At 40.4% G+C, this 16,446-nt stretch overlaps 1 protein-coding gene across 3 annotated transcripts in view; it reads left to right on the forward strand.

Moving 5' to 3' along the window:
• The window catches only part of NYAP2 (neuronal tyrosine-phosphorylated phosphoinositide-3-kinase adaptor 2), a 318,522-nt gene that overhangs the window by 134,307 nt on the left and 167,769 nt on the right, over positions 1 to 16,446 (forward strand). For all 3 annotated transcript variants that reach the window (XM_060411347.1, XM_042244319.1, XM_042244320.1), the window contains one exon: positions 1,787 to 2,088. In XM_060411347.1, coding sequence (XP_060267330.1) covers positions 1,787 to 2,088 — 302 coding nt within the window. The remainder of the gene's footprint in view (positions 1 to 1,786; positions 2,089 to 16,446) is intronic.

A 16,446-nucleotide genomic window follows, 5' to 3' on the forward strand; every position in this document is an offset into this window, starting at 1 on the left:
GTTCCATTTGAATTTATTCTCACTTATTTTTTGACTGATATTCTAGAAGAAAGCACAGAACGTGAAATGCATGAGACACTGAATGGATTTAGGAGACTGACTACTGTAACATGAAAACTTCCACCTAATCATTTGCTTGATTTCATGCATGTTTCTAGATATCAACTTCTCTGGACAGTACACTGAAGTTCCTTTATTTTGTTTTGCAAAGACAGTATGTCCAGAGTTTATCAACTCAAAGTACTAAGAAAAATATGAAATAAATATTAAAAAATATTTTTGATTGAATAGCGAATTGTGATCAGAATTATATGCCAGAATCAGAGTCACGTGCACTAGTTGAATCCGTTCTGGCTCTGTTCTCGGGAGTCGTGTAACTGTCATAACTGCTTCACTGAAGATGGAAAAAAGGCTCATTTACCATTATTGTTTCTACTGGAATTAAAATGTATGACAAACCTTAGACTCATGAAAGATACAATGAAGAGATAACTAAAATTAAAATTAGGACTTTCCTGGTGGTCCAGCGGGTAAGACTCCAACTTCCACTGCGAGGGACAGGAGCTTGGTTCCTGGTGAGAGAAATAAGATTCTGCATGCCACATGGCACAGCCAGGATAAGTGAATTAATAAATGAAATTTAAAGAAATAAATTTTTAAAAGGCATAAATAAACTTATATTTGGAAAGGTAGATTCAGGAGGCTTCCAAAATTCATATGCTCAAAGATACTTTTTATACTTCATACATGTCTAAGAAAATCAAATATTTCTAACAATGCTTCATTTTATTCCCTCTATTGATGAATGATCATAAACGGGAAAAACTCTAGAAAAACATCTTTTAAAAATTCATATTGACATTCATCTCCTTTTTGTTCATAAAAGGGTCAACATTACTTAATAGCATAGAAAAAGGTCTAAGGGTCATTTTCTCTATGATGAGTTGAGCTTCAAACTGAGAGATTTCTTATGAATTTAAAATTTTTTGTTCAAACATTCCTATGTGAAACTTAGGAAACTTACATTTGGATACCTTTCATACTTTGGATATTTATGAAGTATTTAGAACTATTCCAGAATTGGATGAAATTTCAACCTCATCCCTTTATTTTATTCAGTGTGGCTAATTTATTAGTTCAGTTCATTTCAGTTCAGTCACTCAGTCATGTCTCTTTGCAACCCCATGAACCACAGCACACCAGGCCTCCCTGTCCATCATAAACTCCCAGAGCCCACCTAAACCCATGTTCATTGAGTCGGTGATGCCATCCAACCATCTCATCCTCTGTCATCCCCTTCTCCACCTGCCCTCAATCTTTCCCAGCATCAAGGTCTTCTCAAATGAGTCAGCTCTTCGCATCAGGTGGCCAAAGTACTGGAGTTTCAGCTTCAGCATCATTCCCTCCAAAGAAATCCCAGGGCTGATCTCCTTCAGAATGGACTGGTTGGATCTCCTTGCAGTCCAAGGGACTCTCAAGAGTCTTCTCCAACACCACAGTTCAAAAGCATCAATTCTTCTATGTGGTAGTTTGGGGCTTTTTTTTTTTAAAAATACTAATTTTTGAGTATCTGAATACCAGTATAGCAGAATTTCTGATTACAGTCAAATCATATTGCTTTAATATCATATTGAATGCAAAAGTATAGAATATATCCACGCTGCTGGAAACATTTCTTTACCAGTTTCAAGTTAAAATGTGAACTGTCATCAGTTACAGATATACTTGTGTCCATGACGTTCCCCACCCTGGCTCACCTGGCACTGGTTTCCTCTTTCTCTTACAGCATAGGTGGAGAAGTGGGGCGAGGCCACGAAGGAACTTATGTGGGCAAACATTTCCGCATGGGATTCATGACAATGCCCGCGCCCCAGGACCGGCTGCCCCACCCTTGCTCCAGTGGCTTCTCCGTCAGGTCGCAGTCGCTGCATTCAGTCGGGGGAACAGACGACGACAGCAGCTGTGGCTCCCGGAGACAACCACCCCCCAAGCCCAAGCGGGACCCCAGTACCAAGCTGAGCACGTCATCTGAGACGGTCAACAGTACGGCAGCCAGTAAGAGCGGGAAAGGCCCGGAGCGGACCGAAGGTAAAACCGGCCAGGCCCATTTCACCTAAAAAGAGGCTTTCACACCAACTGTCCGGGTCCGCATACCCACCAGCATTTGCCTTCATCCCTGGGTCACATGATCTTGTCTCCTCCACCTTAAGTCTTAGAAAAGAAGAATCCAGGGGCGATGGCTGTTCATTGGAGTATGGCCAAATGACACCCCCCACAATATATTTAATTTATATCACCCGAAAAGGATGTGAGTTTTCTAGCCCCCTTTAAGGGGCTTTGAATCATTAGGAAATTATTTTGCCTAGCAGTATATCTAAAATCTATATTTTCTTGCTTTTATTCCTATTACTTGTATAATTATAGAAGTATCATGAAATTCCCAGGTGGTGCTAGTGGTAAAGAGCTCGCCTGCCATTGCAGGAGAGGTGAGAGGCAGGTTGGATCCCTGGGTGGGGAAGATCCCCTGGAGGAGGGAATGGCAACTCATTCCAGTATTCTTGCCTGGAGACTCCATCCCCTGGACAGAGGAGCCTGGCAGACTGCAGTCCATAGGGTTGTAAAAGTATGGGACATGACTGAGCAACTTAGCACAATTGCATGCATCACGAAATCGTAACGGGGGGCTTTATAATGCCAGAACATATAAAAAAGAAAAATCGTAATTATCTTTAGAAATAATCATTTCTTAATTATTTTGGTGTACTTCCAGTGAATTTGAATTTATGCAAGTGTGTGTGTACATTTGTAGCCTCTACTTCAATCCCTGTCTCCTGTTTTTACCATATCTACATTTTTTTCTCAGCCATGAAGTACATAAATCAAACATATCTTAGACTTTTTGTTGGTCTATAATTATAAATTAGGTCAGATTAACCCCAGATCTCACTGGTACTTTAGCCTTGCCTGAATAAACCAGTTTCAGCTTTCCTGAAATTTTCCCGAGATTCCCTTGGAGGGCGAGTAGTCCCAAGTGAGTTTTGATACAGGTGCATTCAGATCCTTGTGTGTCAGTTGTGGAAGATGCTTCAGGGCATCCAGTGCTGACAGTGACTGGCTTGAGAGCATGTCTCCTCCAGGGCCCATGGTCTTTCTCTTACCCTGTCTGTCCCTGACATTCTTCCCCAGGGGCTCATGTGAGCACCTGGTATTCCAAGTTTCCCAGTAGCTTGCAACAAAGAGTGGACACCAGCTGGTCCTTTCCTTAACCGGGCAGGTTTCTTTGTCACTTAGGCTCTCCAGTCCTTCACAAAAGCTCCTCATCTTGTGGTCTAATCCTGCCACAGAAACGTAAACCTAGCCTACAGCATGCTTACCCATGAAGCATATTCCATCTCTTCTAATATCTTCATCTCTCCTTTCACCTGTATCAGTGTCCAAGGGCATATTTAGCCAAAAAGCAAAAGCTTCAGAGAATATTGAAGAAAACAAATAAATGCCTGGAGATTGAGCTAATCCATACTTTCTTCAGGGAAAATCTCCACTTAGGCTCAGTTTCTTCTGCTTCATATACAGTCAGAAATACATCACAATTACGGGTATGTGTGTGAGATTATATATGTGAATAATATGCATCTGTGCATATTTACAAAATTGAAATCTCAGTGCATAGTTTTGTGCTTTATATTTTCACTTCTTTTCTTGTAATTATTTCCCATGTCATTCAGTTTGTTGGGAAACGCCATTTTTAAGGAAGGGCATGTACATCATGGTTCTTTATGCAATTGTTATCTCTTTGATGAAGTCTTAGTGGGGCTTCCCTGGTGGCTCAGATGGTAAAGAATCTGCCTGCAATGCAGGAGACCCGGGTTCAATCCCTGGGTCAGAAAGATCCCCTGGAGAAGGGAATGAAAACCCACTCCAGTATTCTAGCCTGAAGAATTCCATGGACATAGGAGCCTGGCAGGCTACAGCCCATGGGGCCTCAGAGTCAGACACGACTGAGTGACTAATACTCAACACACCAGATTGGTTCCAGACTGTTCTGCTGTAATCAGTCACACTGCAGTGAAGGTGTGTGTGTGTGTGTGTGTGTGTGTGTGTGTGTGTGTGTGTGTGTGTGTGTGTGTGTGTGTGTGTGTGAGGGGGTGTCTATTTGTTTGTGTAACTCTTTTGTTCCTCTACCTTGAAACAGATTTGAATTCAGAGTCTTTTTTTCTCATGATTCAAGGTCATCAGTATGACATCAACTTGTAACACACTGATGTTTTTGGGATAGTGTTTAATTTACTTGTTAATAAACTAAAAGGCTCCAGAGATCTGCGTTTTGTAAATTTTAAATATTGCTCTCAAGTTTCCCTGCCTTTCGTTTCTCTTTATAGTCTATGAGGTTATTTCCAGAAGTCACCTCTTCTTACTTGTACTGCCAGAAAACTGCATAATCAATTACATTGCATTGTTTTCAAAAGCAGATTATGATTTAGAACAATGGTCTCTGAATGATGAGGGCCTGAATGTAATCTAAAATGATTCAAGAAAAAAAGGGGGATAAAAGAACCATTGGAAGGGGAGGCGAAAAGGAATCAGACAAGGTGAGCAGCCAGTAAAGGGTGTATCAGGCTAGGTAATACTGCTGGAAACACCCATGGAAGCAGCGTAACATACACATCTCAAAATAATCTCCTCCCTGGGGAGGGGAGCTTGGGGTCTTCAGAATGGTGGTGTGGAAAATTATGATTGTCCCACAGAAGAAACATTTGAGTGGTGATTCAATTGTCTTAAAGACAGAACCGATTATCATTCATTTGAGATGCTTCAGGTAGCTAAATCCTGAGATAGAGAAACTCATAAGTCTCTCAGATCCCTTCACCATCTCAAGATCTAAGGCTCTAAAGAGCTCGTTATCCAAGAGAAGACAGGAAGTCTGTTATCTTTATTACTTCTGAGGCAAAAGAGAAGACGGTGAGTAAATTAAAGCAGTAGCAAAGGCTTATCTCAGACTTGGAAAACTACCTTATGGTTGGTAAGGCTTATTAAACACTAAGCTCAAGTTCAACGTCTCTCCTCAAAAGGACTTCTAGGGTGGTTAAAGAGCCTTCAGCTGTAGTGCTTCTTTGAGGATGGTCAATGGACCAGAAGGACTATTAAGATTCAGTGCAGAAATGGTCAACTTTTATAGAACAGTGATTTTTCAATGCAAATTTCAGCTTCTCTTTGGAGCACTTAATCAAAAGGCAACTGCAGAACTGGATATATTCAAATCTCTTTTACCAAGGTATGACTTCAATAACAGGAGAGAATCAGAGCTCAGTTCAAAGATGGGAGAAAAATCTTGAGTCCAAATGCATGCATTCATATGTGTATACTCAAAGCCAAAATTATATAACTATGTAGATTGTTCTTTTATGAATCCTCAATACTTTATAATTGTGAGTTAACTGGACTTCATTATGGAGCATATGTTTTCTTTACAATTTTTCTAGCTTTCAGAATTATAACAAAGATGAAGAGTGACTTTTATAAATCTTAGTTTGTCTTTTCTTTTTACATTAAATGTCAGCAAAATCAAAATATTGATTCTGGGGCATTAGAATGATTTCCATGGTAACCAGCTTCTATTTAAGTCAAGGATTATGACTTCCCTGAGGATGAAAGTAAAAAGGAAATGGCCTTGTAGCAAAACAGCTTTCAGGGTAGGAGAGAAATAGTTTAATGATGAACACAAACAAAAAAATCACATACCAGGAAAAGTATAATTTAGCTTTTAAAAACTGTAATTGTGTCATACTGAAAATATATATTTGCAATTCTATTTTAAGATCTTTCATAATGACACATTTCAAAATGTACACAGTAGAGAAGATATATTGACCATAAATATGCAATAGATATTTTAATTGCTCTTTCTATTGCTTCAGTGTAATACCTGCTGAGTTTGAGGAAAGATTAGATGAAGTAAAAGGAGCTAACTAGAAAGGATGAAAGACCTGACAACTACATCTGTAGTATGCAGGAAAGAGCAGTAACTGTGCAAACTCACACTGTCCATTCCCATTGTTCAGGTCCACACGTATTTCATTTCTTAACAGTCATTCGCAGAGATGCTCTGTGGTGCAGGCAAAAGAGACTGTGCTTAGAATCTACAAGCAAACATTGACTTTGAGACAGTGATCTAATGAGACTGTTTCTTCACCTTTAAAATGATGATGAAGCACCGAAAACTAATCATACCCTGCCCCCTCACAGTCTTATGACCATACAGTTGGCTAATGCCCATAACTGTGCATGGTAAAAAGAAAATGCTATACAAATGTAAGTTCATATGATTTTAAATGTGTACTTACACTTATTAACTGAACTGAACTGAATTGACTTATCAATGGCCAGAATAACACGAAATTTTGGTTTCCTGTGCATGGATGCTGTTTCTTCGGGGGCGTCTGACTCTTTGTGACCTTGTGAACTGTAGCCCGCCAGGCTCCTCTGTCCATGGGATTCTCCAGGTAAGAATACTGGAGTGGGTTGCCATTCCCTTCTGCAGGGGATCTTCCCATAGCACATATATTAAAAATAAATAGGAGAAATACAGAGGTTGGTTCCCTCTTTGCTCACTTTCTGAAGGGATTTTATTATTAATGGGTGTTGAATTTTATCAAAAACTTTTTTTGCATCTATTGAGATGATCATATGGTTTTTATTTTTCAGTTTGTTAATGTGCTGTCTCGCACTGATTTGCAGGTATTGAAGAATCCTCGTATTCCTTGGATAAGTCCCACTTGATCATCCTGTATGATCCTTTTAATGTTTTGTTGGATTCAGTTTGCTAGTATTTTCCAGAGAATTTTGCATCCATGTTCATCAGTGATAAAAATGTTAGTCACTCAGTTATGTCCAACTCTTTGTGACCCCATGGATTATAGCCTGCCAGGCTCCTCTGTCCATGGAATTCTCCAAGCAAGAATACTGGAGTGGGTAGCCATTCCCTTCTCCAGGGGATCTTCCTGATCCAGGGCTTGAACCCCCGTCTCTTGCATTGCACACAGACTCTTTACCATCTGAGCCATTAGGGAACCCCTCATCTTGGTCTGTAATTTTCTTTTTTTGTGATATCTTCTTCTGGTTTTGGCAACAGAGTGATAGTATCCTCACAGAATGACCGTGGGAGTGTTCCTTCTTCTGAAATTTTTTGGGGAAAATTTTAGAAAGATAGGTGTTAAGTCTTCTCTAAATGTTTGAGAGAATTCACCTGTAAAGCCATCTGGACCTGGACTTCTGTTAGTTGGAAGTTTTCAAATCACTGTTTCAATTTCAGTACCTGTTATTTGTCTGTTCATATTTTCTATTTCTTCCTGTTTCAATCTTGGAAGGTTGTACCTTTCTAAGAATTTGTCCATCTTTTCATTTTTATTGACATACAGTTTACAAACAGAAACAGACTTAAAGACATCAGAAACAAACTATGGTTAATGAAGGGGAAGTATATGTGGGGGGAGGGATAACATGAGTTTGGGATGAACATATACACACTACTATATGTATGATAGATAACCAACAAGGACCTCTATATAGCACAGGGAACTCTACTCAATATTCTGTGATAACTTACATGAGAAAAGAATCCGAAAAAGAATGAATATATGTATGTGCATCACTGACTCACTTTACTGTACTCCTGAAATTAACACAACATGGTAAATCAACTACACTCCAGTAAAATCGAATAAATTAATAACTGTGTAAGACAGGAAAAGAAAAGCCATACACACATACCTTATATGTTAGGCTTAAAACTTTTACACAATGACCCAAATAAACAGAGAAATATTCTCTAGTTGTAATAAACTCTTCATAATAGCATGTCATTAATATGTTTAGTATAATGAATAAAACATATTTTTATGAAGTCAAGTATTTCTATATTTTAAATTCCATCAAAAACCATAAGTATTCTTTTTTGAAGTATCATTAAGGTATACCATTATGTTAGTTGGTGCTTCCCAGATGGAGCTAGTGGAAAAGAATCGGACTGCCAATGCAGGAGATGTTAAGAGACCTGGGTTCGATCCCTGGGTTGGGAAGATTCTTTGGAGGAGGGAATGGCCACCTATTCCAGTATTCTTACCTGGAGAATTCCATGCACAGAGGAACCTGGTGGCCTACAGTCCATAAGGTCACAAAGAATCAGATACAACTGAAGCGACTGAGCATGCACGTGTTATGTTAGTTTCATCTGTACAACATAATGATTGAATATTTGGATATGTTGCATAATGATCACCATGATAAATTTAGTTAGTATCCATCACCATACATATTACCTAGCTTTTGGTGATGAGAACTTTCAGAATTTATTCTCTTAGCAGCTTTTAAGTATGCAATACAGTATTATTAAATGTAGTCACCATGCTGTACACTCCATCCCCAGGAATTACTGGAAGTCTGTCCTTTTTAACCCTCTTCACCATTTCTCACACACCTCCAAAACTAAGTGTTCTTAACTTTCTTTTGTTTTAAACTCTTCTTTCAAGTAATTATCAACCCTCAGTTTATTATATTAACTCATGATTATCTTCAGAAGACAAGAATTAGGATGGTTCTCCTAGTTTCTGATATTACCTTCTAGATAGATTTGTTAGAGTCATGTCTATGAATCAAAATTTGGAATACATGGAGAAACATTTGGAATCACAACGTGTCCTCAAAAACTTGAACTGTGAGGTTGAGCCAGAACCAAAGGAAGTCTAAGTTCATTATAGAGTCACTGCCTTAAAAAAACAAAAAATGCAAATCCCTCTTTCAAGATTACCAAAGTAGATGACAGTCTTCAGCAATGTTGCTTTTCTTTTCTTTATTTATTCTGCCAATTCTTTGAGTGTTTACTTGGTTGTAGGGAAATCCAGCAGTGAGCAAAATAGAAATGGTCCTTTCTTTCTTGTTCTTTGTATGTGCTCAGTCACTTCAGTTGTGTTCGACTCTGCAACCCCATGGACTGTAAGCCCATGGGGCTTACATGGGACTCCTCTGTCCATGGGATTCTCCAGGCAAGAACACTGGAATGGGATGCCATGCCCTCTTCCAGGGCATCTTCCCAACCCAGGGATTGAACCTATGTCTGTTATGGCTCCTGCATTGGCAGGCAGGTTCTTTACCACTATCGCCACATGGGGAGCTCTTCCTTCATGTTACTTACAACCAATTTTGTTTCCAATTCTCTAGCTCAGCCTATTTCCCTCTGTTTACGCCATGAGGCAAGCACTGATTTGTTGTTGTTGTTGTTCACTTGCTCAGTTGTGTCCAACTCTTTGTAACCCCCCTGTCCTGCACCATCTCCCGAAGCTTGCTCAAACTCTTGTGTCTGGTTCTAACTGTTGCTTCTCGACTTGCACACATGTTTCTCAGCACTGATTTACAGGAATATTTTCTGGAAAACAGAAAATCTGGCATGACAGCCACGTGAGCATCATCTGTGTAATTAGTTGTTTAACTCTGGAAGAAACAGTTTAGCACATTTTAATAGTGTGTTTTTGTCCTACAAAAAATATTTGCTGTTCTTTCATTGTTCAGTGCTAACAATTTAAAGATGCCTGTATCTGATTTTGTACCAATGTACAGCTTTGCAGGCAACCTATAGGCATTTGAGGAGAGAGGACAAACAATGGACTTTTTATGTTGGGGAATTTACAAATTTCCCAGGTCAGAATTCCAGTTTGGGAACTTGAATAAGCCCCAGTCAGAGCCAGCCATAAACTTGGTTTTGCTTTTTCTCAGTGACTAGTCCAGATTTCTAATCCTTACAAGACATTTATAAAAATCAGACTGTGCCTTTTCTGACTCAGCATGAAATATTAGAAAAATAACGGGCTTCAGAGGGAAACAGACATTGGTTTCATATCAGTGCTGCCAACATGTAATACACTATCTCTCACAGACACAGTTTTCTCATCTGTACAATGGGAATAGCAATATTAGTCTTAGGCGGTGAATAGAATCTTGTTGAAGATATTTATCCAGGATTCTCCACTCCCTGGTATACTCACCTTGGATATTCCCTGGAACTCTCATATCATTGGTGGCCTTAAGATTAAGGGGGCCATGTGGCAAGGAATGTGTTGTTGTTTGTTATAGTTCAGTCACCTAGTCATTTCTGAGTCTTTGCGATCCCATGGACTGCAGCATGCCAGGCTTCCCTGTCCTTCACCATCTCCCACAGTTTGCTCAAACTCATATCCATTGAGTCAGTGATGCCATCCAATCATCTCAACCTCTGTCATCCTCTTCTCCTCCTGCCCTCAATCTTTCCCAGCATCAGGGTCTTTAAAGTCAAGGAATGCTGGTGGTCTCTAACAACTGAGCGTAGTCTCTGGCTAAAAGCCAGCAAGGAAACAGGGACTTCAGTTCTATAACTACAGGATCTGAATTCCGCCAACAACAATACTCAGCTTAGAAGTAGAGTTCCTTCTAGAATCTCCAAAAATGTAGCCTGGCTGCCACCTCAGTTTCAGCCAGTGGGACCCTGAGCAGAGATCCCAGCCTTCTGGGTTCTGGCCATGCCCAGTGAAAGTGAAAGTCACTCAGTCATGTCCGACTCTTTGTGACCCCATGGACTATACAGTCCATGGAATTCTCCAGGCCAGAAGACTGGAGTGGGTAGCCTTTCCCTTCTCCAGGGAATCTTCCCAACCCAGGGATCAAACCCAGGTCTTCTGCATTGAAGGCAGATTCTTTACCAGCTGAACCACAAAGGAAGACCAAGAATACTGCAGTGGGTAGCCTATCCCTTCTCCAGAGGATCTTCCCAACCCAGGAATCAACCCGGGGTCTCCTGCATTGCACGTGGATTCTTTACTAACTGAGCTATGAAGGAAGCCCAGCCATGTCCAGACTTCTGATGTATAGAACCAAGAGTTAATAGAGGGGTGCTGATTTTTAAGCTGCTATATTTGTGATAACTTGTTATTGTAGCAATAGAAAAAGAATCCATTTTACTAAATTATTGGGCAGAAAAAGTGGGGTAAAATTCATCGGCAAAGCACATAGCTTAGAGCGTGGAGAAGAGCAGATCCTCAGCAACATTGCAGTCCTTCTCAGTGTATGTGTGCGTGCTGTCTCTTCAGTCATGTCTGACTCTTTATGATCCTGTGAACTGTAGCCCACTATGCTCCTCTGTCCCTGGAACTTCCCAGGCAAGAATACTGGAGTAGGTTATCATGCTCTCCTCCAGGAGATCTTTCCGACCCAGAGATCAAACCTATGACTTTTGTGTCTCCTGCACTGCAGATAGATTGTTTACAACTAAGACAGTGCTGGTGGTTTTCCAGATTTCCCAGGTCAGACTTTGAAAGTACATGAGATGATAGAAGCCCAGAAAATGCTGACATATTAGGTCTCTTGAATATCTGCTTAACTCTTTCTGAATTTGTGTGGATCTTTTCTTGAGAGGATCTGTCCTTTCTTGCCAGCAGTTTTTGTTCTTTCAAAGGACTCACTGATGGCTTTTCAGTGATGTTTTCAATGACTCATTTAAATGACTGCAACTTTCAGGCTTAGTGCCTTTTTTTCATGTAACAAGTGGCACTTGTAGTTCACAGCAGGCTTTCTAGACGCCTTCAAAGCTCCATTTAGCACCACACTAATGAAACACAAGGAAAGTGGAAAACAAGCTCTTGAAATCTTCATCGTTTTGGCACTGGGTAGTGTTCTAGTGTATGTTCTTGTTGGTTTGATGGGATGAGACGTGGGGAATTGTCACTGAAGTCCCACATTCCTAGGTTTCACTTTCCAGGTTGACAGAATCAGAAGTTGCTAGGCTTCCTGGTGTAAAAGCCATCTGTCAAACCAGGCTGCTCAGACAGAGGCAGAGTTGTATGACTACAGCATGTGATCTTTTTTCTAAACATACCCCGAGGCCCATGAATGAAACTATTTGTAAGTGAAATCATCTTTCTCTTGGTCCTGGCTATTGATTCTAGTCTGGAGAACTACCCTGCCTCTTTCTCGTCTCATCCAACACCCTTTCAGTAACACTCTGGATTTGGTCTGATTTGTCTCAGTGTCTGAAATTCATAAGACGATTTTTATCCGTTTTGTTGCTACTGATGGCATCTTCCACAAGAGACCAATAAGCTCAAACTTCCCAAGTATCTGTTCTGATCATGGCATTGATTGTGGAGTATTCTATTCCTATACTGAGCTTAGTCACTGAGTCATGTCTGACTGTTTGCAACCCCATGGACTGTAGCATGACAGGCTCCTCTTTCCATGGAATTCTCCAGGCAAGAATACTGGAGTGGGTAGTCATTCCCTTCTCCAGGGAATTTCCCAACCCAGAGCTTAAACCTAGTTTTCCAGCATTGCAGGGATATTCCTTGCTGTCTAAGTCACTAGACAGTAGGTTGTAGACTGAGTAGACTGTACTCAGTTATGTCCGACTCAGTAGACTGTTACATTCAGTTATGTCCGACTCTTTGCAGTCCCATGGACTGCAGCACATCAGGATTCCCTGTCCATCACCAACTCCCAGAGCTTATTCAAACTCATGTCCATTGAATCAGTGTTGCCATCAAACCATCTCATCCTCTGTTGTCCCCTTCTCCTCCTGCCTTCAATTTTTCCCAGCATCAGGGTCTTTTCAAATGAGTCAATTCTACAAAGCAGGTGGCCAAAGTATTAGAGTTTCAGCTTCTGTATCAGTCCTTCCAATAAATATTCCAGACTGATTTCCTTTAGGATGAATTGGTTGGATCTCCTTGCTGTCCAAGGGACTCTCAAGAGTCTTCTCCAACATCACAGTTCAAAAGAATCAATTTTCCCTCGCTCAGCTTTCTTAATAGTCTAACTCTCATATCCATACATGACTACTGAAAAAACCATAGCTTTGACTAGACATACCTTTGTTGGCAAAGTAATGTCTCTGCTTTTTAAATGCTGTCTGGGTTGGTCATAATTTTTCTTCCAAGGAACAAGTGTCTTTTAATTTCATGGCTGCAATCACCATCTGCAGTGATTTTGGGGCACCCCAAAATAAAGTCTGTCACGATTTCCATTGTTTCCCCATCTATTTCCCATGAAGTGATGGGACCAGATGATTTTACTTCTATGGATGGTGAGTTTTAAGCCAACTTCTTCACTCTCCTCTTTCACTTTCATCAAGAGGCTCTTTAGTTCTTCTTCACTTTCTGCCATAAGGGTGGTGTCTTCTGTGTATCTGTGGTTATTGATATTTCTTCATGCAATCTTTATTCCCTTGTGGTTCATCCATCCTGGCATGTCACATGATGTACTCTGCATATAAGTGAAATAAACAGGGTGAAAATATACAGCCTTGACATACTCCTTTCCTGATTTGGAACCAGTCTGTTGTCCCATGTCCAGTTCTACCTGTTGCTTCTTGACCTGCATACTTATTTTTCAGGAGGCAGGTCAGGCGGTCTGGTATTCCCATCTCTTGAAGAATGTTGTAATCCACACAGTCAAAGGCTTTGGCATAGTCAATAAAGCAGAAATAGATGTTTTTCTGGAACTCTCTTGCTTTTTCCATGATCCAGTGGATATTGGCAATTTGATCTCTGGTTCCTCTACCTTTTCTAAAACCAGCTTGAACATCTGGAAGTTCACAGTTCACGTACTGTTGAAGACTGGCTTGGAGAATTTTGAGCATTACTTTGCTAGTGTGTAAGATGAGTGTAATTGTGTCATAGTTTGAGCACTCTTTGGCATTGCCTTTCTTTGGGACTGAAATGAAAACTGACCTTTTCCAGTCCTGTGGTCACTGCTGAGTTTTCCAAATTTGCTGGCATATAGAGTGCAGCACTTTCACAGCATCATCTTTCAGGATTTGAAATAGCTCAACTGGAATTCCATCACCCCCACTAGCTTTGTTCTTGTGTTGCTTCCTAAGGCCCACTTGACTTCACATTCCAGGATGTCTGGCACTAGGTGACTGATCACACCATCATGGTTATCTGGGTCATGAAAATCTTCTTTGTGTAGTTCTTCTGTGTTTTCTTGCCACCTTTTCTTAATATCCTCCGCTTCTGTTAGGTCCATACCATTTCTGTCCTTTATTGTACCCATCTTTGTATGAAATGTTCCCTTGATATCTCTAATTTTCTTGAAGAGATCTCTAGTCTTTCCCATTCTATTGTTTTCCTCTATTTCTTTGCACTGATCACTGCGGAAGGCTTTCTAATCTCTCCTTGCTATTCTTTTGGAACTCTGCATTCAAATGGGTATATCTTTCCCTTTCTCCTTTGCCTTTTGCTTTTCTTCTTTTCACAGCTATTTGTAAGCCCTCCTCAGACAACCATTTTGCCTTTTTGCATTTCTTTTTCTTGATAATAGTCTTGATCACTGCCTCCTATACAATGTCACAAACCTCTGTACATAGTTGTTTAGACACTGTCTATCAGATCTAAGCCCTTGAATCTATTTGTCACTTCCACTATATAATCATAAGGGATTTGGTTTAGGTCATACCTGAATGACTTAGTGGTTTTCCTTACTTTCTCCAATTTAAATCTGAATTTGGCAATAAGGAGTTCATGATCTGAGCCACAGTCAGCTCCTGGTCTTGTTTTTTGCTGACTGTATAGAGCTTCTCCATCTTTGGCTGCAAAGAATATAATCAATCTGATTTTGGTATTCACCATCTGGTGATGGATGTCCATGTGTAGAGTCTTCTCTTGTGTTGTTGGAAGAGAGTGTTTGCTATGACCAGTGTGTTCTCTTGGCAAAACTCTGTTAGCCTTTGCCCTCCTTCATTCTGTACTCCAAGGCCACATTTGCCTGTTACTCCAGGTATCTCTTGACTTCCTAATTTTCATTCCAGTCCCCTATGATGAAAAACATCTTTTCTGGGTATTAATTCCAGAAGGTCTTGTAGGTCTTCATAGAACCATTCAACTTGAGCTTCTTCAGCATTACTAGTCAGGGCCTACACTTGCATTACTGTGATATTGAATGGTTTGGCTTGGAAATGAACAGAGATGATTCTGTCATTTTTGAGATTGCATCCGAGTACTGCATTTTGGACTCTTTTGTTGACTATGATGGCTACTCCATTTCTTCTAAGGGATTCTTGCCCACAGTAGTAGATATAATGGTCATCTGAGTTAAATTCACCATTCCAGTCCATTTTAGTTCGCTAATTCCTAAAATGTCGATGTTCCCTCTTGCCATCTCCTGTTTGACCACTTCCAATTTGCCTTGATTCATGGACTTAACGTTCCAGGTTTCTATGCAATATTGCTCTTATAGCATCGGACCTTGCTTCCATCACCAGTCACATCCACAACTGGGTGTTGTTTTTGCTTTGGCTCCATCCCTTCATTCTTTCTGGAGTTATTTCTCCACTGACCTCCAGTAGCATATTGGGCAGCGACCAACCTGGAGACTTCATTTTCCAATGTTGTATCTTTTTGCCTTTTCATACTGTTCATGGGGTTCTCAAGGCAAGAATACTGAAGTGGTTTGCCATTCCCTTCTCCCACAGATCGCGGTAGGAATTCAGTTCGGTTCAGTCGCTCAGTCGTGTCCGACTCTTTGCGACCCCATGAATTGCAGCACACCAGGCCTCCCTGTCCATCACCATCTCCTGGAGTTCACTCAGACTCATGTCCATCGAGTCAGTGATGCCATCCAGTCATCTCATCCTCTGTTGTCCCCTTCTTCTCCTGCCCCCAATCCCTCCTAGCATCAAAGTCTTTTCCAGTGAGTCAACTCTTTGCATGAGGTGGCCAAAGTACTGGAGTTTCAGCTTTAGCATCATTCCTTCCAAAGAAATCCCAGGGTTGATCTCCTTCAGAATGAACAAGTTGGATCTCCTTGCAGTCCAAGGGACTCTCAAGAGTCTTTTCCAACACCACAGTTCAAAAGCATCAATTCTTCGGTGCTCAGCTTTCTTCACAGTCCAACTCTCACATCCATACATGACTACTGGAAAAACCATAGCCTTGACTAGACGGACCTAAGTCGGCAAAGTAATGTCTCTGCTTTTGAATATGCTATCTAGGTTGGTCATAACTTTTCCTCCAAGGAGTAAGTGTCTTTTAATTTTATGGCTGCAGTCACCATCTGCAGTGATTTTGGAGCCCAAAAAAATAGTTGTAATTTATACAAAGTGATTTCCTGTCTTCTGTCTACTTGTTGAGTAGTATTTTGATGACCAGTAAAGATGAGACTGCATGTTTCTAAATTACACAACTTCTCAAAATTTTTATCTCTCAAAAATTTTATCAATCTCCACTTATAGGAAAACAGATTTCAGAATGCATGTGTCCTCAATGAAGAAGATACTAAATGTAACCCTCAGTGCAACTTTCTGCTGAAATTTAATAGACTAATGTGAATACCACAGACATCTAGATAATTGGTAAATAAATCTCTGTTTTCGTCAGGCCTCACACTTGAATAGGGTTTTATTTCTTCTATGCATTTATACTGAAAGATTAG

This window comes from Ovis aries, chromosome 2 (assembly GCF_016772045.2).
Source record: "Ovis aries strain OAR_USU_Benz2616 breed Rambouillet chromosome 2, ARS-UI_Ramb_v3.0, whole genome shotgun sequence".
In the NCBI taxonomy this organism is placed as follows: Eukaryota; Metazoa; Chordata; class Mammalia; order Artiodactyla; family Bovidae; genus Ovis; species Ovis aries.